At 39.8% G+C, this 27,108-nt stretch overlaps 1 protein-coding gene across 10 annotated transcripts; it reads right to left on the bottom strand.

Moving 5' to 3' along the window:
* Positions 1-3: 3 nt before the first annotated feature.
* Positions 4-27,108, bottom strand: AGBL3 (ATP/GTP binding protein like 3). Of its 10 annotated transcripts, none has more exons than XM_026076099.1 (17): positions 27,092-27,108; positions 26,595-26,694; positions 23,019-23,200; positions 20,016-20,123; positions 15,923-16,061; positions 14,664-15,443; positions 12,763-12,925; positions 11,500-11,626; positions 10,809-10,906; positions 10,567-10,664; positions 9,320-9,386; positions 5,544-5,612; positions 5,315-5,368; positions 4,291-4,348; positions 2,606-2,794; positions 1,168-1,216; positions 4-606 (listed from the first exon to the last, which is right to left on the bottom strand). In XM_026076099.1, exons 3-17 carry the CDS (start codon positions 23,134-23,136, stop codon positions 579-581), a joined length of 2,145 nt encoding a protein of 714 aa, XP_025931884.1. In that variant the 5' UTR covers positions 23,137-23,200; positions 26,595-26,694; positions 27,092-27,108; the 3' UTR covers positions 4-578. The 10 variants fall into 10 exon arrangements, with proteins under 10 accessions (XP_025931884.1, XP_025931883.1, XP_025931886.1 ...); XM_026076098.1 differs by lacking the exon at positions 27,092-27,108 and adding an exon at positions 26,911-27,085; XM_026076101.1 differs by lacking the exon at positions 27,092-27,108 and having other exon boundaries at positions 15,923-16,028; positions 19,983-20,123; positions 26,595-27,085.

Here is a 27,108-nt window from a genome sequence, read left to right as displayed (position 1 = left end):
CAGTTAAAATTCCTGCTACTTTAATTTGAAGCATTTCCTGAGGATCATACAGGGAGGGGGGAGGAAGTGATTTATTGTACTTCAGAACACATGGAACCACAATGCCATCACATTACCTTACGGACACTAGCGCCAATATCATACAGCCACTATACCACTATCCCTTCTGAGTCAGACAGAAACGTCATCACAGAAGCAGCAGAGGTTTACCTTACCATCCTAAAATTAAACAAAAACACCAAACACATTTCTCTCCTCTTTCTCAGGGGAAAGCCTAAGATTTTCAAGTTTGAGTACCAAAGTTTGAGCTATAAGGTTCAAAGCAGTAGTCCTTGAATTAATTTTGTGTGAACAAATTAACATATCTTATTTCATAAGGTGCTTATGACAGGATCCACTGCAGTCTGACTAGCTAGCCAATTCCACTTTGCTCTGACTGCCCAGCAACAACCAAGGGTACATTGGACAAGACCAGAGCATTTTATCCTATCAGTAGGTTGGTATTTAGGAAAGCAGTCAACACTGATCATCCATGTTATTGCCACAGGGTCTTGCATGCCCATAAGAGAACATAGCCTTCAGTTTTCACTGCCAGAGAACCAGAACCTGGAAGTGAAGGGGATGAGTTAGCAATGAGCTACACACCAATACCATGATGGTATTATGATTTTAAATGTAGTAGATATCAAACCATACTAAAACTAGCAGATGTCCTGTTTTGGACTGCCTGTGCCACCTAGCCCAGCACATCCTTTGTCCCCTGACTTATACTCCTGTTTCTTAGTAGTGGCGCTGCCCTATCTTCTCCTTCCCTCCTAAGGCAGCAGCGATCTTTGCTTCCTCCTGCACAGTGCCAGATCAGTGCCTGTGCTCCTGTTAGGCCAGAAGGATGGGGAAAGAAGGGCTATGTACTGAAGGAGGGGGTCTGGCGTTCCAGATGGGATGGAAAAAGAAAGGTTCTCTGCTTCACTAGCATCACCGTGCACTGCAGTTTCCACAATGGGATGAAGAGGCCAAGGACAGCTGTTTTAGTTTGCGTGGGAATGAGGCACAATGTCACAGGAACACAAAGAGGAGGGTGGATTCTGAGAAATCAGGCTGGGATCATTCTCTCACCCCTGCTTTGTGTGAAAGGCCAGATGCATTTCAAATATAATACTCTCCTACCTGAAGCACTCTCCTACTTGCTTCACAGAGGCTGTAATTGGCAATTTTACTGTAAAAACAAAAAACCAAAAACCAAAAAACATTGAAAGTGCATGTCAGATCTCTTAAAAAAACTCAGCAACACAATGAAACATTGAAATTTTATCTTGGCTAGTTCAGGGTCAGTGGTTGGCTGAGGTGGATAAGAGTTAGAGTAAGCAGACATCTCTGGATTATCAAGCCACTTATTCAGATACTTAAAATACAAACTTAAGGCAGCTAGTTCTGGAGGTTAAGACTTTCCTCATATTGAGCAAATTCAAACTCACATTCCCACCTCCTGTTCTTCTTCTATTGCCTAATAAAGGGTATTTTGGGATGGTGACACTCTGTTCAACTCCCACTGAAACTGTTCTACTATGGGCAAAACTGTAGTCAACAAGTGAAGGTGCCAAAGGCAACGTGATTCTCTTGCTCTGGTAGGGATGCAGCTCTGTTGAGGAGTATGTTCTCAGTCCTAGTTTCTGCTTCAAGGAGTGCAACTGTGTTTGACATTCAAATGACATCAGAGAAAACCCAATCTTTAGAGCAGGGACTACTCTATGGAGGATGGAGTTAGACTAAAAAGTCATACACTCTCCTGTTTTCTCCTTTCTGTGTTTCTCTTTTTTTTGGACTGCATGATTCCCTCCTCAATCTCAACAAGTGGAAATACTTTACTGGACATCAGAGAAGAACCAGAGATCCATAACTGAAGAGTCTGGATCTTAGGGACTTTCACAGGGAAGTGGGAAAATACAGGTTTGAATCCCCTAAGCTGAAGAAAAAATAACACTTAGCTGTCCGTCTCACTGGTAAACACTCAAATCACTAGGCTTCTAGTGAGGATGATGGCTACACTACCACTACAGAAAGTGATGCACATGGTTGCACTGTGTGTGGTGTTCACTATGGTAGTGTCATAGTAGATATCTCCAGAGCATATGTACTAGGGTGGGAGTGGGAAAGAAGAAGAAGTGGTGCCAGCTTATTGGTCTTGGTGGGAGATACGTGTTCATGAGCTGCTCAGCTACCAGTGATCACCCCAGGATAACCGGCTGCGATAAGAATGAGGTGCCCTTGGGCAGCAGTGTAAGAGCACAAGCATCCAGTGAATCTGGAAGTAAGTAGCCTGGCAGCCTACAGAGTGTTCGTGCTGTGGCACTGAGTCAGCAGCAGAACAGGGATTCCAGTGCAGGTGAGATAAAAGTGTATGAGTCAGAGCAACCTTTAGGCTACAAATCATTTCCTTTCAGGTGCATGTATAGCACCTATCTTCACTACACACTCTGCTAATGTAACTATTTAGATTCCCACAATCTATGGGATTTGGAGACTATCAGCTGTATGATCATCTCTGCTTGCAAGATGTTGGGCAGTTTTCCAGACCTGTTTAACTGCAGTTTCTCCTAGTCCTTACCTCTGTGATGGATCTTTTCTTCTTTCTCCCTTGACCTGCTCTCCATCTTCGGAGGATGACATCCAGAGACTGGTCTAACTCCTCCTCTTTCACTTGCATAGCACATTTCTTGAAGAGCAGTAGGAGGAAGAAAAAGATTCTGGGATATAAAATGTTCTATAGGCTGAGGGATAGTACCCCAGTTCAGGTCTAAAAACACATAACAAAGTAGTAAGAGCAGTTAGTCAGACAGGATTTGTTTTCATCCTCTAAGCAGTGTCAATTCCCGGAAAGCTAGGCGAATGTAATCTGTTACATTTTTACCCTTGGGCACCCTACACAATAGCTAAGAACAGCTGCAGCTGGGGAAGAAAGTGCTTGAAAGTCTCCCAAGACCTTTAAAAATTCATGTCATTAGTGAGTACTCAAGTTCCTTATTAACCTCCTCTTTTGCAGGCAAGCCCTGAGCAGTCATAGCACTTACATGCACTTAACCATACAGACACCGACTGTCCCACAGAAGTTAATTACAGTTATAATTACTTGTGCCCAAAGTGAGAGGGTGGGGAAGGGGGAGCCACTTTTTACTTCATCATTCCCTCCATGCTGCAGATGATCCGTGTGACTAGTTTCTCAATACTTAGATTCCCAGTGTGTTGGCTGTGTGACAGGCAAGGCTCCTGGCACTAAGCAGCAGATGAAAGCCACCTCTTCTTAAGTGGCAAAAATCACTGCTGCAGCCTTGGTCCCTGGTATCTCTCTAACATCATGACCTGGCAGATGCAACTTACCAGCAGACTGTAGACTAGATTAGCTGTGGTTGGCTTTACCATTGCACCGTAAATACCTTATCTGAAGGGCAGTGTGAGGAAGGAAACTATTGTATTAGTTTCATGATCTATAGGTGAGATGAAGCAGGTCTGACAGTCTATGGGAAGGCATAACCCTTGGACATAAATATAATTACAATATTTTGAAGCTCCTTTTATTCCGAACAAAAAGGTGCCTTATATAGTTGATGCAGAATTTCATTAATAACATTTAACCCACAAACTGAAATGAAACCCAAAATGAAGAAGGGGAGGGGCAGACAAAACACAGGAAAATCTTCTAATTATCTTTACATAGGTATAAAAAAACACGTTAAGAACACAGGATCCCCTCTATCAATGAGTCCAGTCTGACATCTCAGAACAGTTTTGCTTGTGACAAAAGACTGAGGCAAAACCAAAATGAAAGTATTATATTTCAATGACTGTATTTGGATGTTCTGCTGAAGATAAGTGTTTTACCCAGCTCTTGGGAAAGAAAAGAGTTTTCTTTTCAAATTGGATTTAGTCTGGAGCATTACTGCAATTAATGTTTTCTCTTCTAGTTTCACTGGGCCAATGAGCACCTTATGACAACTGTGTGCATCCTACTGCCAATAGCAGCAAATATTTATTTTTGCACCTCTCTGGAAGCTGCCTTGGGTTCAGTTTTTCTCCAATGAGACTGTTTCCAATCAGTGAAGTAAGAGTGTAACAATGTGATGAAGACAGTTTAAACTAAGGAAAAACGAGCACTTCCAAATACTGACACTGAGTGAAATCCCAGCCAAAGAACACCATAATTATCTTTTTAGAATACACATTTTACTGGTGTACGAGATTATAAAAAAAATTGGCTTATTGGGATTTTAAGACTTAAAAACATACAATGTTTACCTCTGCCTACTGGGTCAAGTTCCTGAAATATCTTATGTAACGTTTCAATGCCTTGAGTCTGTGAGAAAGAACACAAAAACATTATTAATATTATTAAGTTCCAGGAGACTGAATGAGCAAAAGGTATTATTCAGCAGCCACTGGTGCTCTGTAGTTTGTTCAAGGCATGTAAATTATGTTAGAATAGGGGAAACTTGGCAAGGGATAACTAGCTCAAGTGGGAAAAGGCTAACATGTAAAGGTGAGGCTGATTATTTATTTATTTTTTAAGTAGGAAGCAAGCTAGGCATTCAATATTTGGCTGATTACCAAAAGCTCAAAAAACTCAGCAACTTCTGCTGACTTTGTAAGCTTTTGGGTGCTCAGTATTTTAAAAATATTTAAGTTAAATTCCTTTTCATGAAAGTAGGAAGATAATATTAGACTCTGTTGTTTTGATCTTGGATTTTCAAGTGCTTGCCAACTACAATCAGGGTCACATTTTTCTAAATAGTTATGTAAAATGCTGAACAATAATAATGGAGAAGTGATGTGTTAAAAAAAAATCTTATACCAATTATACCAACTATTCTGACAATGACACTTTAATAAAACTAATGCTAGTAGCTAGGTCAGCTAATAAATGCTAAGCACAAAATTACATTCTCTGAAAGGTAAGAAAGGACATGACTCAGCTTTACAAATATTGCCAGTGCAAGTATTTCAGAGCTGGAGCTTGGCAAAGAACCCCAAATTAATTAGAAAATGTACTGCCTGTTTCCCTAAAATACTCCATGACCTCCTCCTTTCTCTGCTCTTTGCAACACTCTTTTGGACTGAAAAACACAACAGAAAATGTTTTAATAGATTTGGCAAAAATCTTCTTCAATGAAATTAGAAGGGAAACAGGTCCAGCTGAGGGAATGAAGTGTTGGTAGTTTCAGAGACTGAACAGGAGCTGGTATAATCTCCAGCTGCAAGGCAAGCTCCTTGACAGAAAGATCTAAAAGTATCAAGTAATACATTAACAGACATAGAATTTCACCGTTTGTTCCTGCCCCAGACTTGTGGATGTTGACACTTCCATTTTAAAAGAAACCTGTGGCATAAATTAGATACAACTGTCAGTAAAGAACAATGGCCCTTCCAGGTCAGTGACTTTTGGTGACAAAATTGTTTGTTCAAATTTACAGTGGTTGAATTAAGCTGTCATATATCACTTGCTGGTCAGAAAAAGAGCACAACATGTTTCTACTGGGATGAAAAAAGCTCACATTTTTGCTTTCACGACTTCTGTCCTTAGCAATCCTGTGAATATGTTCTCCTGATGTTTTGGTTTTGATCTGCACAGAAAAAAGTATGTAACCATTTTGATTCATGAGGGAATATCACAGTTATGAAAAAGAGAGTTGTAAATAAACATGATAATCACAATGCCAGAAGGAACACATGCAAGCAAACTGCTCAAGACTGAATTCCTTATGCTGTTCTGTTCAGCAAATATTTATGAACCTGGACACAAACATGTCATACTGACAAGGGACCTCATTTCCTACTCAATTTGGGAAGTTTATTTTTAGTCTGGGAACCTGAAGAACCAGGGTTTCTCAGTAGTATTAATTGCCACTGCTCTGTTTTTCTAGTGTTGGGGCTCCTGAAAAGAAAGACTGGCATACAACACAAGAAGCCTGGGAAGCAGTGGTCTATCCATCAAACCAATGAAAACATTCATAAATCAGCCAGTTATAATTTACATTATATATATATATACACACAAACACACAAAAAAATTATCCATGAAAATATTAATGTGACCTTTTCTTTCCAAATGACAATTTGCTTTCTCTAGGCAACAATAGTAGTGCTCCTGTTTTACATCTGGGAGCCATATTCTAGGCTGAACATGAACAAAGTGCAGTTGAGGATTACAAGCAGCTTTAGCAAAGATCTGTGTCCAAACGTCTCCTATACCTGTGATATTCCTTGCCATTCACCTTTTTCAAAGGCCTTTAAGAACTTCTGTAGGAAGTTCATCAAGAACAACAGAAATTTTGGTAAGTCTTCTCCTCTAATCACCTGAAACAGTTACTGAAATAGATGCACAGGAGAAGACACACATAACCAGGAAAAGGACAAAAGAAAGAAGTTTCTTGCAGGAATTGTGCTGTGCTGTTCTTTCAAACTCCCTTGATAAACTGTTGTTACTTTCTTTAAGTAATAGCGGTATCAATTTGATGTGTTTTGTTCCTATTATACATACAGAAAATACTCTTCAATTCATTTGCCTAAAAGATGTTAGCCTTTGTCTATGTTTCAGCACAGAAATTACAGAAGAGGACACAGTGAAGCTCCATTTAACTAATAGTCTTGCAATATATACTGGTGTTTATAGGTACTGGCAGAATGTAAGCTCAGGCATAGCCTTACAGAATCAAGCTCTTATGTGGCCCAAGCCCTGTTCATTCCAAACATGCTCATCACCTCCTAACACAGGCATGTGACGGGATGGGCTCTGTACCCAAAGGTATCTCTGTTGGTGAAGCTTGTTCTTTATTTTGTATTAAATTGCTGCCTAATTTATAAAATGAAGTTAACTTTAAAAATAGAGAGGTTCAAGTAATCACCTAAAGCTGTGCTTTCACAGACAGCTGAGATCTCCTAATGGCTTCCTGCGGCTGAAGGAGAAAGTCTCATTTCCTTTGCCCTTGGTCCTGCCTCCCCTCCACTCCCCACTTTTCAGGTGTTTCTAGGAAGGCATCTCTCTCTCTGTTTCTGGAGGTTTCTTTTTGTATATTACCTAACAAGTCTACCAGGCCTTTTGAGTCTGAAAATCCCCGGAAATTATGATTATCCAAAAGGGTTCCACAATTTCATTATTGTCTGGGTAAGTCACCTTTCATCCCAATCCGTGGGATGACTACCAGGCACACTTGTCTTACCATAAGCAATGATGAACTAAATGAGTTATGTGGCAGCCAGCTCAATCTACAGCTGTATCACTGACATCAGGCAAACCTGCATGCTTTGTTTTGTATGTAGCATTTATAGACTAAAACAAAATAGTGCTTACAGACATCAGAAAAAATTGGAATCAGTCCCACTGACTGGCATGGTGAGTCTTTCAACACAAACAAGGTTATTTTTAGCAAATCAAATGGAAAGGCTCAGCATTTCAGGCAGATTTTTCACACTATTCTCAAGTTGCCAGTCCTCATAGCTGCTGGTCCCATGTCACACCCTTACATGCACAGGCATACTGCAAGCCTGATGGGAGGAGACTGGGCAAGAAAGCATGAAGGCCTGAGAGGTACTAAAAAGGCCAGTACACTTGGTGTTAATCGGAAAATGCTGCTAGCTTTAGAGTTCATTATTCATTCATATCATGCTGAGGTTTTCATGAATTTTTTACAGCCAGCACTGGGAAATGTGCCTACATGGATTTACCATTCACTTATCAGTAAATTCAATCCCAAGGGAAGCCTTGTAAGAACAAGCAAGAATGAGGGTACATTAAGGAAAAAAAATCTCTCAATACTCATCCCTTCTCTGTATGCTTTCACTAGCCTTCTGCTACTAGGCATTTTACTGCGCAAAACATTTTTGGTCCAAACCACTGTGGCTGACATTCTGTAAATAATATAGTCCTGATAATAATAATAATATAATAAAAAGAAATTCTGTGACATTGCCTGGTTCTTTAGCACAAAACAAAATAGATGAAGAAATTTCAAGCTATGGTAAACAATAAAAGCCAACGCCACTATCGTAAGCCTTCCATCAGACATTATTACTTCCCCAGGAGGGCTGGCTGAGTGGAAAGTTTGTCTGGACCTCACCTAAGTACAAAACCTAGTAGCATTGCTTAAACTCTGGATGACAGCGAGACTAAGCTGAGCTGTTGGACTTTGCACAAATGCGTGCTCTCCACATAGCTCTTCCAGAGACACATACCTGGGCAGAGCACATAAAAGGAGCCTGTGGCAGCTTCCCTCACCACAACTGAACTCACCACAGCTTATCTGACTATAACCCGTTTCAATCTAGCATCACTGAAACTAGATCTAAAACTCCAAATCAAGCAAATTGTCAACCATCCCAGTCATCTGAAATGCCCATCTGCCTATGTTTTGAAAAGTGCTACAGTGGTCACTTCAGTTTTACACCCCTTTGTCTTGGTACGACAGCTTCCCCTTTTACTTTTGTATATTTATTGTATTCATGTCACAAACAGGAAGTAACAACTTACAGGAACTATTATTGTTGTCTAAAATTCACTCACAAGCTTTCTAAAAATAAAACACTCACAACAGTTGTTTTTGCTCATCTGCAGCAAATATCTCAAGTACTATTATGATAATCCCAGGCACCAAAGAAATAAACATCAAGTAAACAAAGACCAAAAAAAAATTCAATCTGTTCTTGTTTAGCAAAACAAGTAAATACATGCTTTAACAAAATAAAACGTCTCGTTGCCTTCAAGTGAAAGCACTTTGTAAAATCTGGGGCCAAATTTGCCTACCAGGATGGAAGTAGGCAATGGGGCAGAATCAGTCTTATGCTGACAGCACTGAGCACCAGCGTCACGACGTATCTCTACGTATAAGAGGAGAACACAACTCCTGAACACTCTGAACTGAATATTTGCAAAATATGGCTGACATCAGCGTACAAGCAGGCATGATACTTTCTGTGCTAAAAGCTGGGGTCCTCATCCTCACTCTGAGGATCTGTATCTGCTACATAGCTGTACTATGGAATCTGATAGGTAGAAAGCTGCGTTCTTTTGAAACTAAAATACCAGCTTCTGGACAATCTGGGGTAAAGCTATAGGGAAAAATAATAGTATTGCTCTGCACTGTTAATTTGGACTGCATCTCTATAGACTATATAGATCATTTACAATTCTCAGTTACTTAATTGATTTGTTAACTACTATTCTGACTGATTTAGTCCCAGGCTTTTTCAAAATAGGGCCTACTAAACTCTAGTAATTCTTTCCTAGTGGTATTCAGCAAGAGAAGTAAACAGTCAATAAAAATTCATAGCATACCTTAGTACCTAGTTTTAGCTGGTGTGCAACAAGATCACAGGAGTCTGAGCTGTTAGAAGTCTGGGTGCTGCAAAATATGAGGATTGTTTTGTTTTATTTCCAATTTGGTGACTGCAAAGAGTTTTTTTCTGAATTCATAGCAACCGTTAGCAGGTGTTCCCTGTAGTAACCCTAGCTGTAGAGATGTAAATATGTTTTCCATATGTCTGTCTTTCAGATCTAAGTTTTAGTTTTATAGACCTACAGTTAACCCCCCAAAAGTAGGCATCCTCATTTTAGAGAGAGGCTGGTTACTGGAAGAGATCTGATCCACCCAGATGGCATCTCCTGTTTATAGCTAGCTTTCTTTTAGTTCTGCTTCACATACCTTCCCCCTCCCCTCTTAAACCTTCTCATAAGACATCATCCTCTTTGTCCTCAGTGAACCTTCTGTTAGTTCTCTGACGATGCATTAAGATACTGTGTCTCTCTTTATTTCCTTGCATTTCAGCATCAATTGTGAAACTCAGCTGTCAATTTCTACATTTTATGCACCTGAACTTAGATGAGATGGATCTAACCCATTAATGTTTCCCTAAAAAGAATTCCACAAAAGTTTTATTCCCAGAGAGATGTTCTTAGGGCCCACAGCCTTTCATAATACATAAATGCCCATCTCTCATAAATCACCTGCACAACTGGTCCTGCTGTCCCTCACAGTCAGTACTGGCACAGAAGGAGCTGATCATTTTTAATGAGAAGTGTATTGCTTAGTCAGTGTGCAGACTCTTGCACTGCTATCAGTTACCCTGAAATTATCTCCTTTGGCTAAATGGAATCAGTCTAGCACCTTCCCTGCTTAATGAAATTACATATAAACAAAAATAAAACAATATACCTTATACTATGGCTAGACTGTTCTGCAAAATGTCAGGCTGAAAAAGAGCATATTGATTTAAGTGATGCAATAGACCAAGCTCTGTACCAGTGCAGTTTCATATCTCCTCAAGAGCCCTCGAAACTCCACACTATGTGAAATGAGTACAGCTTTCCTTTGAAGGATAGGGTCAGCTTGAGCAGATAAAGAGCTCTATTCCCAACCAATGGGTTATTAAGATTTGTATAATAAGATCTATATGTGGCCTTATAGGAGTGCAAATATTAAGGGTCTGATTTTAGTAGCACTTCTAGCATGTATTCCAGCACTCTTTAGGGGATGCAGAGGAAGATACAACAAATTGTGGCATGTCTTAACAGTTCTAACTTACCTGGAATCCCTGTCTAACACATCAGAATTCAGGCCCTCAGAGTTCACCTTAGCTTGCTGTTTCACCATTTCCTCGTGTTCCTTCAGGCACAGATAATACTAAGAAACACCATACATGTAGTTTACTGCTTTACTGAAAGCCATTATCAAATTTAATATTACTATAACCCTACAGAGTATCATATTTTGTCACAGTAAGATCAACTGTGGCAGTAAAAAAGGCCTAGGAGGGACCTTCCTTACCTTCATGTTAGGAACACAGTAGTCCAAGAGAGCATCACAGAAATGGTGTCCTACTGACTCTAAGTCTTTTGTATTGAAATGGGTGCTTCGTCTCTGGCCTGCAGCATCAATAGGGGCAAGTCAGAAATGAAAATGCCAGTCATATTGCTGACTGCCAGCTGTGTTACGTTCAGGATGGTGGTTGACTGCAAACTCGCATATATTTCATTGAAGGACGCTAGACAGGTCTATGACAGCCACAGTTTTATATGGATGATATTACAGATCATTGTTCTGACTATATAAACAAATGTATCCACTCAAAGGGGATTAACTGCGTATATGACTTTCAGCACCAATTGTCTGTCTCACCATGCACCCACACACCAAGGCTCTACATTCTCTTCCAGACAACTGATTCTCACACAGCTATTTTCACTTACTGCTTTTAATTTGCCATCCACTGATATATCATCTGTATTTTTATGATATATATTTAACAACAGTAGCAGTGGCCTGAATGGTCACTAGGCGGGTGCCCTAGTTTTAGTGTTTTCTCCAGCTCTCATCTTAGATCATCGTTCATTTATACCCAATAAGACAAAACATCAACGAGGGGATGGAGGCTCAAACTATCATTTTCCCTGGGAAAAAAAAAATACAGGTCTTGTTTGATGATTCCTACCAAACACCTATGGGAAGACTGGCTCACCCAACTTAGAACCACAGATAGAGGCTTCCAAAGTGTAGCTGTTGCTGATACCCATCTTCCACATTACAACTCGACCTGTGCCTTCTTTGCTCTTTTGCACTCTGAAACGGCAGTCTGGGAATGAGAACTTAAAAGAGAAGTACAGCATTAGCCTTTGAAGTAAAATGAAGATGCAATAATGTTATTTTAACCCTGCAGAGTTTTCTGCGTCTTTCTATCAGGTAAACAAATGCAAGCTTTCATGCTATCTTACTTGAATATTGCACTATATTCTTCATAGCTTCATAGCACTGTCATTACTGGTATAATGGAAACATATGTGAAACAACAATTTTTTGATTAGAAGTTTATTTTACTTTAACAAAGACTTCTGAGACTTCCACAAATATTCTTTTAGGTCTCTGTATTTACTAAGTGAGTCTATATAGACAAATGACCAGCTGACTTATCACAGATCCTGATTTATACTAACATACATATTTAATAAAACTCTTAATAGCTCTTCTCTCATGAGTTAATAGGTCAACAGTTTGATAATGTAACCTATCTGGAGCTCACAACCACCTTATGCTTGATATCTGAGTATAATAGCATTACCTGCAAGTATGCTAGTAGGTTAGTTTGTGTTTTTTTTTTTTTTAAACTGCTGAACCTTTGCAACCTTTCTGGTTTAAAAGCAGCTTATTTGAGTCAGATTTTGCTGGAAAATGGCATAGTTTAAATGCAGTCATTTCCTACTAAAAGTTATTTCTTTTCCAATTGAAATATTTTAAACAAACAGGGTGATTTTGACATAATTTTCAACAGGGAAATTTCAAAACTGTTCAACCTGGAGAAATACTTTCTGACTTTCTTCCTTAGTTTCTTATTTGCTTAGTTGTTTGTTTTTACTTTTACAATATATTGTAAAGCTACATCTAACATATAAATATGTAATATTTAATGCTAGTTTTTTACATTGTAAAAGCAAAATGCACAGTTTTACTTTCGTATTTCCAAATTATTATTTTTTTCATTCTTAAAAAATATATCTTAAAAAATGCTAACTTTTTGTCCCAGTTCAGCATGATACATTTTGGAGTGCTGGAATTTTCAGAGGAAATGATATTTCATATTCCTACAATCTGTAGTTTTAGCCAACCAAAGGTTATTTTACTGGACAAAGTGCAGTTTTTCAGTGTATATGATACCTTTAAAATTTTTTTGAGATCCTAGTGGGAGTTTGAAGTTTTAGGTGAAGTTTCTAGCCAGAATTTTGCTTACCTTATCTGGGCAGATCTTGCTCAACAAGAGTGGAAAAACACGTGGATGCAAATTTGGTGCTTTTGCTTGCTGCTTTCTTTCACAACCATACACAAACACATTCTTTTTTCTGTTATGACCATGGAAATCACAATACAAAAGAATGTCACGTTCCTCCATCACTCTGTAATATGGGACAACATAGAATATTTTACTGAAAGTGTTTTTTTTTTTCTCCCCACCTCAAAAATATTAGTCTGGGCTAACATGTTGCAGAATAAACACCAAAGCTCATGTTTAACACGAAGAGCAAAAAATCAGCGAGTTTCATGTTCTGAGCTTTAAGTTAAGTCTTTGGTAAGCTAATCAGAGCCAGACTGCTCAGTTCCCTGCAGGATCAAAATACTTGTCACAGTACAGTATTAAGATATAAGAGTGTACGCATCTGCAGTCTTTGTCTACTTGTTCATAAGTTTTCACCGGTTAGTTATCTTCATGAATTCCAGAAGCTGGGCATCACCTTTCAAAACAACAGGTCCCCAATTTTGACTTTTTTTTTTTCCATGTAATTTCCTTGATCTCCTCCTGTCCAGTAGCTGCATGCACAGTGTATTTCTTCCACTCTCCTCTCCTCTCTCTCTCCTTTTAGTCTTTGTAACCCTAAGGCTCAGTTATATACATCTAAATCTGTAGACATGTACTAGAGCATGTTGTAGGGTTGAAACACCCTATTCCTGTCTGCAGTTCTTTTGCTCTGTACATATGTTGAATCATACATGCTTTACAATTATGAGATTGAAGCACAAACAAGCAGTTCAGAACAATGGAGTGAATATTCTTCCCCTTATTCAGGGCAGAGACATTAATTTTTTACCACATGTCGACATTCTGCAAGGTATTGGCACTTAACTATCTTTCTAAAGAAAATTTGCAGGTAGACATGCTCGGATTTAGCTACCCACACCCCCAACACCCAGTTCCTGTTGAAGCAGAGTTTTATGGGGAGGATGTGATGGCACCAGAGCAAGTTATCTGGGTGAGAGTTGGAAATCCATGGTGGAATTAAAAAGGAAGCAATAACAAACACATCTGTCTTAGTTGACAGTAGTGGAACATGAGTCTGAAGATCTGTAGCATTTCAGCACAAATAATTAATGTTAATTACAGTGCACTCAGAAGTGCAGGCTCTCTTCATAAAACAAGCTAGAGAGAGGGATTCTCATAGAAAAGGAGAGGCACAGTGCTCATCTCCTTCATGCTACCTACATGCCAAAATATTTATTTGAAGGAACACAGATCTTATTTAAAACAAGTTGTAATTGGCACTTCATGAAAAACAGTACATCTACTAATTCTGACACTGGCTTCTCACACAGTAGTTTATTGTGTGAGAAGCAGAAGGTTCAGTTTAATACTCAAAGTATTAATGTCTATGTGACTAGAGGTCCGCATCAGAAATCAAACATATTCGTAGCAAAACATACAGCAAACTTGACAATCTTTCCTATCAAATGGACAGTTGGGATCTATTCTGAACCTAACTGCAATTCTGGGATATGGCTGTATGCCAGAGAAGAAGAAAATGAGAGAGAAATTAGAACTTTAATTAGTAGATCTTGGCAGTGGGGAGAAATATGTTGAAAATGTTCTGAAAAAACCTCTTTTATTTTGGAGTTATAACTTTCAACCAGGAAAGAGAATGCATATTACAGGAAAACGTGCACAATGCTATAGGGGAAAAAAAAAAACAAACCCAAAACTCTGAAATGCAACACCATGTAAACAAAACAGTCAGAAATGCTTGGGTACAGAGCAAAGATGTAAATAATACCAAAACAATAGGGGACAAAGAGAAATCACATTAACATGGAAACACTGGAAAGAGAAATCATTTATTTTAAAGGGAAAGAAAATGAGGTTACCTTTTGATCATGTTTCGGGTATACCAGATGGAAGGATAAAATTCCTTCAGGTTAGATTTGTATTTGCGGTTCAAGTCCTGACCTGCTAAAGAGCAACGGTGATTTCCCACAATCACACCATCTGGATTCAACATTGGTACCACTTTGAAGACAAAATTGTCCCGGAGCACTTGAGCATTGCCTGAATTGCCAAGAATGTAATCCAGAAAGCCTTTCATTATCCAGGAAGTGTTAGTTTCCCCTGGATGCACCCTTGCAGTTAATATCACAGCCTTCCTCTTTGTGTCCTTGTCACCTTCATGGGGGTTGGTGATTGTTAAAACATATACTATGTTTCTTGCCAATGAATGGCACAAGATGTGGATCTTGCAGAATTTGGACTTCACTGGATCTTTAGAGATGGCTACCAGGTACTCCTGTAGGTTGGAGTAGGTGTAAGGATAGCAGTGGGCAAAATAGCAGGTGTCTCTGTTATGAGGGAACTGGAATGTCCAAGTGAGCGAGAAATACTGCTGTCCACCTTGGCCTGCGTTGTTTCTGTAATACTTAATTTCATTCCCTGTCCTCCGCCAGCCAACATTGTGTTTCTTGGCATCAGCTTCTGAGTACAAGAGAGGGCGCATCCCACGTTTATATAGGCTGTCAGGCTTGGTGAAGTTGACAATGGTGAAGCGATAGGGCATCCCTGCCTGAGTGTTGCTTACTTGGAAGTAGTACCACTGCGTGTATTTACTTGTGTAGAGGTCAGTGCGCAGGGTTAGCTGGTACTCAAATTCATTACTGGCATGCAGGAAAAAGACAAACAGTTGTGATGGTGGTTAGCACTGTAGTACGATGCAGCATCACGTAATGCAGACTGTCATGAAAAAGCACTCTGCAGTGAATCAGGTACAAATCTAGCAGATTTACACCATCACATCCAAGTCTAGGCCATGGCCAGAGAAGGATGGCTAATTGCATTGAGTCTTTCAATCATGGAACTGCTCTCTTCCTTAGGACTTTTAATAATTATGCTTTAAAAGGAAGGACTTAAAGTGTGAGTTTGCATAGGTGATTATCACCTCTAGAAACCATTCAGCGCTATGCAATGACTATCAGATCATTTCATATGAAGACTATTTGAAACTATTTTCAAAACTCATTCAACTAGTGCAATGATTGAAAACAAACCCAGCTCACAAACTGATAGCAGGCCACTGATAATAACAACTCTGATAATAACTCTGTCTTAATAAAAGAAGAAAAGATTAGAAACTCACACTTTGACCACCTTCTGCAAATTCCCGCTCTCAAACCGTGCTTCAAAGATCAACGTGTTGTCCCCATTCTGATGGAGGATCTGCTTTGAAGGGGAGAGACCTCTCACTTGAGAATACACAAAACCAGAGTCTTTGTTAGCTAGTGGAAAAAACAGAACAGATGCCTTTTATTGCAGTCTGGGTCATTTTAGGGAATACTTGCATCCTTCTAGAGCTTCCCTCTAGAAATGGATGACTGCATGCAGCTGAGCTTCAAGGCATATCTTGGGTAAACACAAAAGAAATTATACAAAGATTTTGCTGTCCATTCCTACTTAACTTTATGGATTCAGGGCAGCCTAAGATCTGACTCTGTCTTGGATGTGCCTGTGCCTCTCTGTATGAGCTAAGGGCAATTCATATTCTGTAGTTAGGCAAGACAGCTAAGTCAGGTGGAAAGACCCTAGGTCCTAGCTCCCTCAGGTCTTTTCATCAATCAAATGGGCAGAACTGTTGCCATCAGTTTATTTTTAAATCTCTATATTCAATTCTTCTTGTCTAGAGGAAAAAAAGATGACTCCCAGACCCAACAGCCATCACTTCACATTGTAAGTTATGTTTTCACATCACATTTAGCATATAGTTTGAGCCCATATCTGGTTCTGCTACCTTGTTCATTGTTCCTCAGATGAGAGGCTCACAGAGGCACAACTGAACTTTTTACTACATTCTTTACTACTGGAGTTCATTAAAAAACAGAACTGTTAGATTTATCATCAGCAAGACTTTACTCTTGGCAGACAAGTTATTATTTAGGTTCCGGAATATTCTTTGCTTAATTTTAAGGGGCAAATATCCTCTGTTTACAGAAACAAGGCAATAATTACTTTTAACATTCATTTGTGTTCTCCGTGTTCATGCTCACTATAGTGGCAAAACTTTTTGCCATGAAGGTGTAGAATTTTGCAGTAATCAAAGCTTCTTGTCATCTTCATCTGTGCCCACAAAACAGACAGAGAAGATGCAGCTCTTCTGCCAAAAGCCAGGAGCCCAGAGATCTTGCTGCAGAATTCAGTGTACCCATGCTTGTGACACTGGCTTGACCCAGACAGTGCATGAGCTGCACTTTGACACTTGGGTAAGGGCCAGCTCAGAGAGAAGTAGGACAAGTGAAAACTGCAAGTATTCCATACTATAACCGTGTACTGTGAGAACATCGGTTTCACACTGCTAACAACGGACTGGCCTGTCTGATCTTACAGAAGTGGCAGAATTTCCTTGCTACCAAACTTTCTTACTGGCATAATGGAGGCTGTATACTGGTAGCTGGACACGGATTGCTAAGCTGTTGTATTCTGAGCTCTTGTATTCTGGTTTCTCTCTAGCTCCTCAGTACCAGATGCAGCTGCTGAGAAACTGCTGCCTCACCACATTGTCAAATAAGGGAGACTGATCTTGTACCATACAACATGGCTAAAGCTGCGCAGCCTCCATTCACATCAGAACCATGTCTGCCCTTGCTTAAGGTGATGGGTGACTGGGGCTGTGCTACAGAATTATTCTGCAGCAGTCTGTCTTATTCTCTGCTGAACCACAGTAGTTTTAGCAAAGTGCTGGCTACACCATTCAGGGAAGTTACATGAAGCCAAGATTCCTGTAAGTCATTTCTTTATCCTTGAATCACTGCTGCCACACACAAAAGGTGCCATATTCAGTGTATTGTTCTTGGTGACTTAGGTTATTACAGACCCATACGGTTTTTCATTAGACAAGGAGTGTCTGCTCTTCTGGCTGGGAAACCCACTTGGATGATTACTTTCTGTTCAGCCGAAATTCCATTCACAGCTTCTCTCCCCTTTACTTCCTGCCTTATGCTCTTCCTTAACATCAAGGAAGAAAAGTGTTTCAGCAGTAAATCCAGTAAAATTGTTTGTGGAAATGTCTGTATCAGTCATATGCTACAGAATGAAATGCATTAAAAAAAAACCCTGAGATCTCTATCATGGTATTTTGATTTTTCTGTGCTGGAGTCACTGCTGGATTGTATTTTTCCCTCCCAAATTAGATATTAGGAAGGCTGTAAGAGCTCAGCAGGAGGTAGTTCCTAGCTCTCAGCTTCTGCTGAATTCAAATTCAGCTGGAATCAGGAGATGAGTGCTTCTGTCTCCCTCAGGATGCGATGGCTCCTTGTTACATGTCAGTCAGTCTGTCGTATTCATGCCATAATTCTGCCTAAGTGCAGATCCCTGTCCTACCCTACAGAGCTTCCCTGTAAGGACAATTTTAGGATTTTTTAGAATAAATTTACTGGCTATGTAACTTAGATGGCAAAGCTACCAACCTGGAGATTTCCATCCCAGGAACAGAAAGGGGAACTCCTTCTCCTTCCACCTGTGCCTGTTCCCAGCTGGCCACAGCAAGTGAGGAACCTGGCAGCCCAGTTAACGCAAGGCAAGCAGAGAAGGGGAAGTAAATGCTCCAGAGCTCTGAAGTTCTCTGCTTCTCTGTGGGTCTTGCTACCAGCCAAGCCCAAGACGAGGAGGAAAGCAGCTCTAGTTAAGGGCTGCAGGTACCTACATTAACTGGGAAATTGGAAACTTCTGCTTGCTAACAGCAACTGACAGGAATGATTTGTACTGCTTCTGAAACTACACTTCATACTCAAGGCAGTGAAAGTACAACTACAGTCACTTAAAGATCACCCTGTAATCAACAGAAGTGACTGTTACTATCCATGTGATTAGGTACCCAGTTTTCATAGTCATAGCAACAAAAGCAAGCACTGATTTCCTGCTGCTGCTCAAAGCTTGCTAGTCAGGAATCTGCTAACTGCCTGTAACTGCCTGCAGGAACATCATTCCTCAGGAGCAGGAGGGAGAACTGGCCACTCTTACAGGCAGAAGTTTTCTCTTTCTCAGTAGGGAAGTTTCATTAGTATGGTCTGAGAACCACGGTACCAAAATACACCCTTTACTAGAGAATAATATAGGCTGAAATAAGAACTACTTCCAGCTGCTTGTGTGTGAAGTTCAAATCAGTAATAAAGTATATGGAAAGTTAGACATTTAAAGAACAGCAACTAACGGACAGCAACAGAAATCACTGTCCTTGTTTTCAAAAAAGACAGGAAGCTGGGACTCAGTGTTTCTCCCTACCTTTACCCCTTCCAGAAAACACATTAGAAAGCCAGTTGCAGAGGACAGAGGTTCTTTTCCAGCCACCAAGCAGTTACCATTTTTCTTGGCCAGAGGTAGCACTTAATTTAAAGGAAGTGATGGGTAATACACCCATACTGCAGGAGCAGGGAACTTCTAAATAAACATGATGTCAAAGAATACTAGTGCTTTTCAGTATATTGCAAACCTTTACCAGGTGTGTTAATGACCTCAAGAAGGAGTCCAGCTCCCCTTCAGTTCTGCACATCTGAAAATTCTGTTGCCACCTCAGGTTAGCCTAGAATTGCAAAACTGTATCATCCCTTCTTATCCAGGTACAAATGGTCCAGGACCAAAAATCAATAACTGGCTAAGTTCCAAGTTCATTCAAGGCAATCGCATCAACTCAGAAAACACAAGAAAGAATAAAGAACTCTGATAATCAACTGGTGGAACAGGGCAACTACCTCCCCTCAGTTCTGTCCAATTAGTCCTTCCCAGACCTAGAAGCCTGTAATCAAGCACTGATCCAATCTGGACATATTTTGTTTTGTTTTCAAGGCTTGAAAAACCACTATAGCCAACAGGATAATAAAAATCTTCTCCCAGCACAAGACTTTAGTTTTGATCCTGCAGTTATGCAGTTCTCATCTTTTTCATTTTCTCTTTTGGATGGCCGTTAAGTAAACTTTCTGCACTCATATTTTCATAACAAACTTGATCAGGGTGGTTCATACTGCTATTCACTGAGAACAATGGCTTGAATTGAACTGAACTTCTGAGATAATTAAGAGTATGAGCAGAATGTATGGATGAAAGGACAGCTGTAAAACTGAATTCCTACCCTAACTATAAGAAAAGGTTTTATTCCCAAGTCCTGTTGATTTCAATGGGCTTTGAATTAGGCTCACAAAGGAGCTACATACAAGTGATAGCGACATTTCTCAGGGTGCTCCCACCTTCTTCTGTCAGATAAATCACAGTGCCCTCGCCAGCGGGTTGGTACGATGGCTTCATCTCCAAACCCATTGGAGTGTACAATGGCTCAGGCCTAGGGGGCGTCCAATCTGAAAAAGAAGAGACATACAAAAGAAGTACAAGCAGGGAGATTTTATTAAACTGTTTGTAAAACGAAGGAGACACCAAAAATTTAGCAGTTCATCCTATTTACTCCAACCTCAGATAAAGGATTAGGGAGGCTCCTTTGTTGCAACTAGTTTGGATAATGTCTTCAGAATAGCATAACCCACATGACTTGCAGGCTTGGTTAGTTTGGTATTTGATGCAGAATATAAGAGAGAGCATGTGTGCAAAGTTCTAGTACCTGTCTAGGGTCATTCTGACACCAGAGCTGGGGAAAGACTCATAAGACAATTTGGTAAATATCTTCTTTGTATGCCAGCAAATACCAACGGACAGACTTGGGATGAGATGGATGGATTTCAACAACGATATATTGTCTGCCACTAAGTTCTGGGGCTGACAATTTATGTCAAAGATGAATTTATAAAACAATTAACAACATAACTGGAGGATTTCAGATTTCTGTGTAATCAGTTGAATATTGCTAACATCATGTTCCTATGTAAAAATAAAGATCCTTAAATTCAGCAGTAATGCAATACTTCAGTATATTAGTGAAGGTCTAACAGACACATGACATACTTCAACTCATTTTCACTTAACAGATTAGTACTGATAACTCACAGCCAGGCATCTCAGCAGAGATCTCTACTATTTCTTCTCTACCCTCAGCAACAGCACATAATAGCCTTATCAAAAAAAACGGGCCCAAATTTCCTTTATATTATTGTGTTCAAATCAAAAAGGAAAAAAGCAGCACTGTTCCACAAGGCTTCCAAAACAGAAATTTTCATTTTGGGTAATTCGGAGATGCATCAGCAAATTTGCTTGGTGATGTAAGGGCAAAGTCATAATTGTGCACTGCTGATTAGTGGCATTAAAGGGCATTTAAAGTGATTAAAGACATTTAAAACAGTGATTTCTCTTCAGTAAGGCTCATGTCCCTGCTGAGTTTCCTGGATTCAGATGCAGTTTGTAGGGATTCAGACTCCACTGATCTAAGGGCTGCATGTGCTCTTGCTCCACAGCTTGACTTTTGATGAAGCTTGAGGGTTAAGGGAACAACAGCAATTCTTAGCCAGTGTTCTTACTGGGAGTACCTATCTGAAGTTTTTCACAGTCTTATGTACATATATTCACATTGTGATCTTTCCTGGATATTTTGATGAACTGTGAATGAGCCACGATCATCACTGAAATATTATCTTTGGGTACCTCAACTGGTACCCTTAAGAAAAAAAAAAAATGAGGCGGCTCACGCCTTTCAGGTTTTCCATTTCCCAATCTGTAAGTACTCTTTTTCATTTAAAACCTATGACTGAAGTGCATGTCCAGATACAAAAAGAAGCAGAGAGAAACTGTCCCATTTTAAGAGGAAGCTGATAATACTATAGAACCAAAACACATTATGATAGAAGTTCTGATATACTATATTGCCATGTATTTAGCACAAACACCAGCCATGACTGAACAAAACCAAACAGAATTATAATATGAAAAGAAAGTGAAAACTCGAGAGAAAAACACAAACGTTACTTTTTTGGTGTGTCTATTAATCTCTGCTTCCCAATGCACACTTGTTAGCTTTTATTAAAAACTGAACGTCTTACCTGTTGAGTTTTTGTGAAATTCCCTTCCTGTATTACTCAAGGCAGTCCTGTCCCATTCCACTCAAGATACTAGGATTTATTTTCAAAGATAACAGAATAAGGGCATAGACCTTTCAGTCCCACCTCTGTACACCTCCGATTTCTACAGATCACTTCCAAATCACAACAGGTTGTATCTATAAAGCACAGGGACTGCTCTAGTCTTCACTCTCTCCTAATAGGTATTGCAGAGTCTTTTGTATAGACTGCATAAAAGCAGTTACTAGCTTACATTCGAATGTAACCATACAGCCCTGTAATACCGTATTGCCATGGCTACTAACAGGCCATAAGCTTTGTACTGAATTGGCAGTGCCTCAAGACTGAGGCTTGTCAGGCTTGCTCTGTCTGAACTTTTATTTGCCTGCAGCTTTGTTTCACTTAGTTTGGCTGTGACAGCAGTTTCTCTAATTGACCAGGAGTCTATGGCTAATTTGTTTTACTTTTGTTTACCTTTTGTGTGGTACAACCATAGTTTTATACAGATAGCTGTAACAAGCAGTTATTCTATGTAGAATTGTAAATATCTCATTCCAACACAATGATGGAGTGTAGAAAAATACAGGCCTGCTACAATAGCAGAGGCTTTGAGAAGGGGAGACACAGGGCATGGTAGAGGAGCACAGGCAAAGGATGATAATCAATGGGGCGCAGACCCCATGGTTTTAAACAACTCACCAACAGTCACTTAAAGAAATGTAGACCTGGAGTTGGACAAAACTGGTTGGACAAAACAAAGAGAACAAGCAAATAGCATTTAACATATGTAAAGGGAACCATATATAGTAAATTCAGATTTAAAATGGACCTGCAGATTGATGAAGAAAGAGAAGGTATAAAAACATTATTAGCAAACATAAAAATGACCTCGAGAGGATCATAAAGTGAGGAAGAAGAAATCACCAATTTGAACATCATATTCCTCCCAGCAAAGGACTTCAGGTGCTGACAACTCCCACCACCATCAGAATGAGACCACCGACCTTAGGACTGAGAGAAGCAGTGGAAGGATGAGCATAACACCAGGAAAAGGGTGCAAGTGAAGCATGTGTATAACAACTTTAACTGCATTATTATTCTTTTTCTTTCTGTAACAATTAGATCTGGACTAATTAATTAATCTGGACTCTTAAGATTTCAATTACACTAAATTCTTGGCTTTACTTTTACATTTAAGGTGTACTTCCTCTTTGCCCATAAACAAGATTTTGAGCATTACACACAGCTTACCAATGTGCTCAATTCTGTCCCTGATGACTTCACATTGGTGTGCCCAGTGCACTAGGGAAAGCTGACCTGCAGATGATAAGCCCGGAAGATTCTGAGGTGCATGAAGATGGGGTACCATTCTCTCTGAGCTAGATGATTAGAGAATCTGTTTTGTCTTGGAAAAAGATGAGCACAAACAGAATCTGTAAGAAAGTGAAAAAACGCTTACATCAGTCTCTTCTATTCTTGAAGTAGAAGCAGAGTGCAGAGATCACCTGCATGAAATTAACATAATTCAGCATGGTATAATAAAATTATATCCCACTGAAATGTAAATTCAGTGCTCCATCCTATAAATCACACTGAATTTAAAAGTAGCATTGAATGACCAATTAATTCATTAAACCACAAAGCACATCAAATATTTAACTGTAAGCAAGAAATAGTTTATTTGGGCTCCTGTAGAAAATGCTGGCACTTTTCAGTATTATTACTGCTTTTACTACTAGTGTGTTATAGTAAGGCCTACAATCTCAATGCCTGAGCCAAAATCTGTACTGTGCAGTGTTATACAAATAACAGACAAATACAAAACAAAGCTTATTCCTACAAAACTTATCACGCAAGGAACAGCACATAACCGTAGTCACACAAAGCGTATGCAATAATGAGATAGTGCTGGCTAGCATGACAGGAGAGGTAACAACCGGATGCTATCAAGAGTTTTGTAAAGCATCAGAGATAATGGGAGGAGGTGGCAGGTCTTGCTTGTCAACAAGGAATTCCTCAAAGCTGTGAGAAGCCACTTGAATGAAAACAAGACAGGCAGAGAAAAAGCTTTGAAAAATCTTGTAAGTGGATGATTGGGACTAGTACTGTGCACGGACTACAACACTGCCCAGAGTTAATTAATTGTCTTTGTTATAGATATGGAAAGATTCAATTAAGCGTTCCATCTGTCCTTAACTACTGTCTGCCCAGAGCAGACCGAAAAATAGGAATCTGGCTATTTTATTTATTTTGTATTTGCTTTGGGTCTGCATCAGGCAGCAGTACCCATAAAACTTATCTTGACAGAAAAAATATTAGTTTTAGACCTGGTTTCTAGACCTACTTCTCCTCACAACAAACAAAAGACCATCTTAATACAAAAGCTTTTCACCTTAAGGATCTGGTTTCAAATGTAGATTATATCATACATAAAAAGGAAATGAATTAAAAACAGAAGTGCTGAACCCATTTGTAAACTCTAGTTGATATCTAATTCTAGTGGATACCTCGATACTGTAATACAACCTGGCCAAAACAGTAATTGCTGATCAAGGACAGGCTGCAAGATGGGACTGTTCATTTGTGTTCATATTAAGTTCATATATATGTAATCACTTATCTAGGTCAAGAACCATGAAGTTTGACTAGACCTAGCTCAGATTCTGTTCAGAGTTTGGCAGTTATGTGAGCCCTAATATGTCTTTCCCTCTTCCTCCTTTCACCCTTGTGGTTGTACAGTGAAAATGTAGGGGAATAAGTGAAAGGCTCCTAACCTGTAATAACTGCACACTGCTGAGTATCTTCTATCACAAATGAGCTAATGAGATATTCATCCTAAAAAATTAAAGTACTAAAATAAAATTAAAATTCCACAATAGGACAGCTTGCTCCTCTTTCTTTTCAGAGAGGAGCAACAGCCTCTGTTTTGGTTTATGTTATAGCTTGAATAAGAATTAGGCTGAATCTGTGTAGTTATTTACTCTTGCATTATTCCTGGTTGCCTGTCTAAGGTGATAGGCTTTCTCTTGTCCTCCTTTGTTTCCCAGTGTCTTATTCCCACTGCTTCTCTTGTACAGTACTAGTATTCATACTACTGTGTGAAAAGCCAGATCAGAGAACTAACATAAGAAAAAATTGTTTTCAGCTGCATTAATTAGCATTCTGATCAAACTCATCAAACAAGTCTACTAATGTAAGAGCAGAAGAGGCAATGGAAAACAGGAGCTACAACAGCCCTTTTGGCAGCAACCCAGATTTATGGTACAATTACCCTAAAACAACGACTACAATGGGAAGGAGATGAACTTGATGCTGGTGAACTGAGGCTTAACACTTGGTGAAAATGGAAAAGGAACCACTCTGAAGCCCAAAGTGCACATAGGCCATGAAAAACAATCAACTGCCCTGGGTTAAATTTGAAGCGTATTGGCATGGCAGCACAGAGAAACAGTGCTCATCCTCTTCACAGTGCTTAACTTAGAACATTTATTTTCTGGGTTTGCAATCTAGCGCCCTTTCACTAACACCATGTTTAATTAAAAATCCATCTTCCTTCCTGAAATATGAACAAATGTTGCTAACATCAAATCTATTTCACAGCTGGTGACAATTCTCCCAGCTTTATTTATTGCTTCTATTTACATTCACTACATTTACATATAGAATACATTGCTTCTAAAATCTGCTAGTCCAATGGCAGATCAGGAGCTTGATTTTTACAGGGAAAGAACTGAGAACAGTTCATGAACCAAAGCATAGATAAAAATCATTATTTAGAGAAGGTAGAGAATTTTACTTTGCTCAGTACTGTAAAACCATACTGCTCTGAATAACATGCTTATTACTAGTGATGAGCTCTTAGACAGGGCTCTGTGTGGTCCTATACACAACAAGGTTCCAAAATTTAGTTTATGGACAAGGGGTGCTCTGTGAAGCATTTCAGGTGCCTGTAGAGATGGTTTGTTACTGGGGCTGTTTTCTGACTTTCTCCCATTAAACTATTTTTAAAAGTTCAGAATAGGATCAGTGTTAGAAGTCCAGAATATTTTTGTATCACTTTTTTCCAAGAAAGCGGATGATTTAGTTGTCTGAAGATACTGCTTAATATGAGGGAAGATAGTACAAGCAATCATGAACACTGGAGAATTATGCGCAGAATGTCTCCTTGAAGGTGGGGACAATCTTAAAAAACAGTCTAAAGCCTTTTGTGCATGGCAAATGAGAAGATATATTAGAAGCTGTAAAACAATATATGGCACAAGAGAAAAAAAGGGAAGCCTTTGAAATCCATTGAAGGGGAGAATAAGAAACAATTATTACTAATGAATTACAGTAAAATTGTTATATCCTATGACTGCATCACTACATTTGTGCAGTATGAACTGAAGCAGAACAAAGAATGTTGCATTTTAGCAGTGTGGAGAAACCAGACTCTCTGTACAGATTTCTCACGCAATCAGTCTCTAAATAAAATTCATATGTCTGAATCCTTCTTTTCCACTTCATTGATTATTTTGGCAGAAATTTGGTTTTGCTTGATTTCACTGCTACGTTTTTCTTCTTGTCTGCACGGGAGAGTAGAAGGGAAAAAAAATAAGAATGGTAAAAGTGATCATTAACTCACTCAAATGAACGGTGATATTCAGGAGTACCTTCAATTATTTTTACCAGGCTAGGCTGCAAAGTGAAATTGTCCTTTTAAAATAATGAGCTGAAATAAAGATCCATGGATCTTTATTTTTTTTTACCAGAAAGCAGTACAAGTTATTACATCAGTGAGTTTATCCTGAGCACACAGATAAACAAAATGAATCGAGGGAAACTTACTGATTTGTGCTCCTCACCAACTAAGTGAGCTCGCTTTGGCTTACTCTTCTCCCAGTCTTCTGACATAATCTTCAAAAACGCAAACTTGCTTTTCTGCAGACTAAGAAACACACTGCTCTTTCAAAACGTGCAGGGGAAAAGGGGGGGGGGACCCTCATCTCCCTGCAACCCACTTCCCCCCCCCCCCCCCGCTAACTCCTTCCCACGGCAGGAGAGGCTCTCTGTCCCGGCCTCCCGCTGCCAACCGCCACAGGCAGGGCTGGGCCCGGCACCGGCTGACCCAGCCGCACTCCCACTCCGCTTCCTCAGACAAAACCTGGGCGCAGGCCGCGTGAAGGGAAACCCTGGGGAAGCGACACTGGGCTGAGCGCAACCCCGGAGGCGACAGTGGCATTAGCCGCCCCTCTGAGGAACTGCCGCCATCACACACGCAGCCCGCCCCCCTCCGTGGGGCCGCCAAATGGCAGCTGCTCTCGGGCCCTCCCGAGGGCAAACACCTGCCGCCGCCAGCGAC

Source organism: Apteryx rowi, unplaced genomic scaffold (genome assembly GCF_003343035.1).
Source record: "Apteryx rowi isolate R43461 unplaced genomic scaffold, aptRow1 scaffold_426, whole genome shotgun sequence".
Classification (NCBI taxonomy): Eukaryota; Metazoa; Chordata; class Aves; order Apterygiformes; family Apterygidae; genus Apteryx; species Apteryx rowi.
This window is presented reverse-complemented; position numbering and strand designations above follow the sequence as displayed.

Coding starts and splice junctions, on each gene's coding strand:
- AGBL3 (XM_026076099.1), bottom strand. CDS start 23,136: ATGGTACCCCATCTTCATGCACCTCAGAATCTTCCGGGCTTATCATCT. Junction 10,907..11,499: donor TATCTGTGGTTCTAAGTTGG/GTGAGCCAGTCT, acceptor TTGATGCTGCAG/GCCAGAGACGAAGCACCCAT. Junction 10,665..10,808: donor ACTGTGTTCCTAACATGAAG/GTAAGGAAGGTC, acceptor GGTGTTTCTTAG/TATTATCTGTGCCTGAAGGA.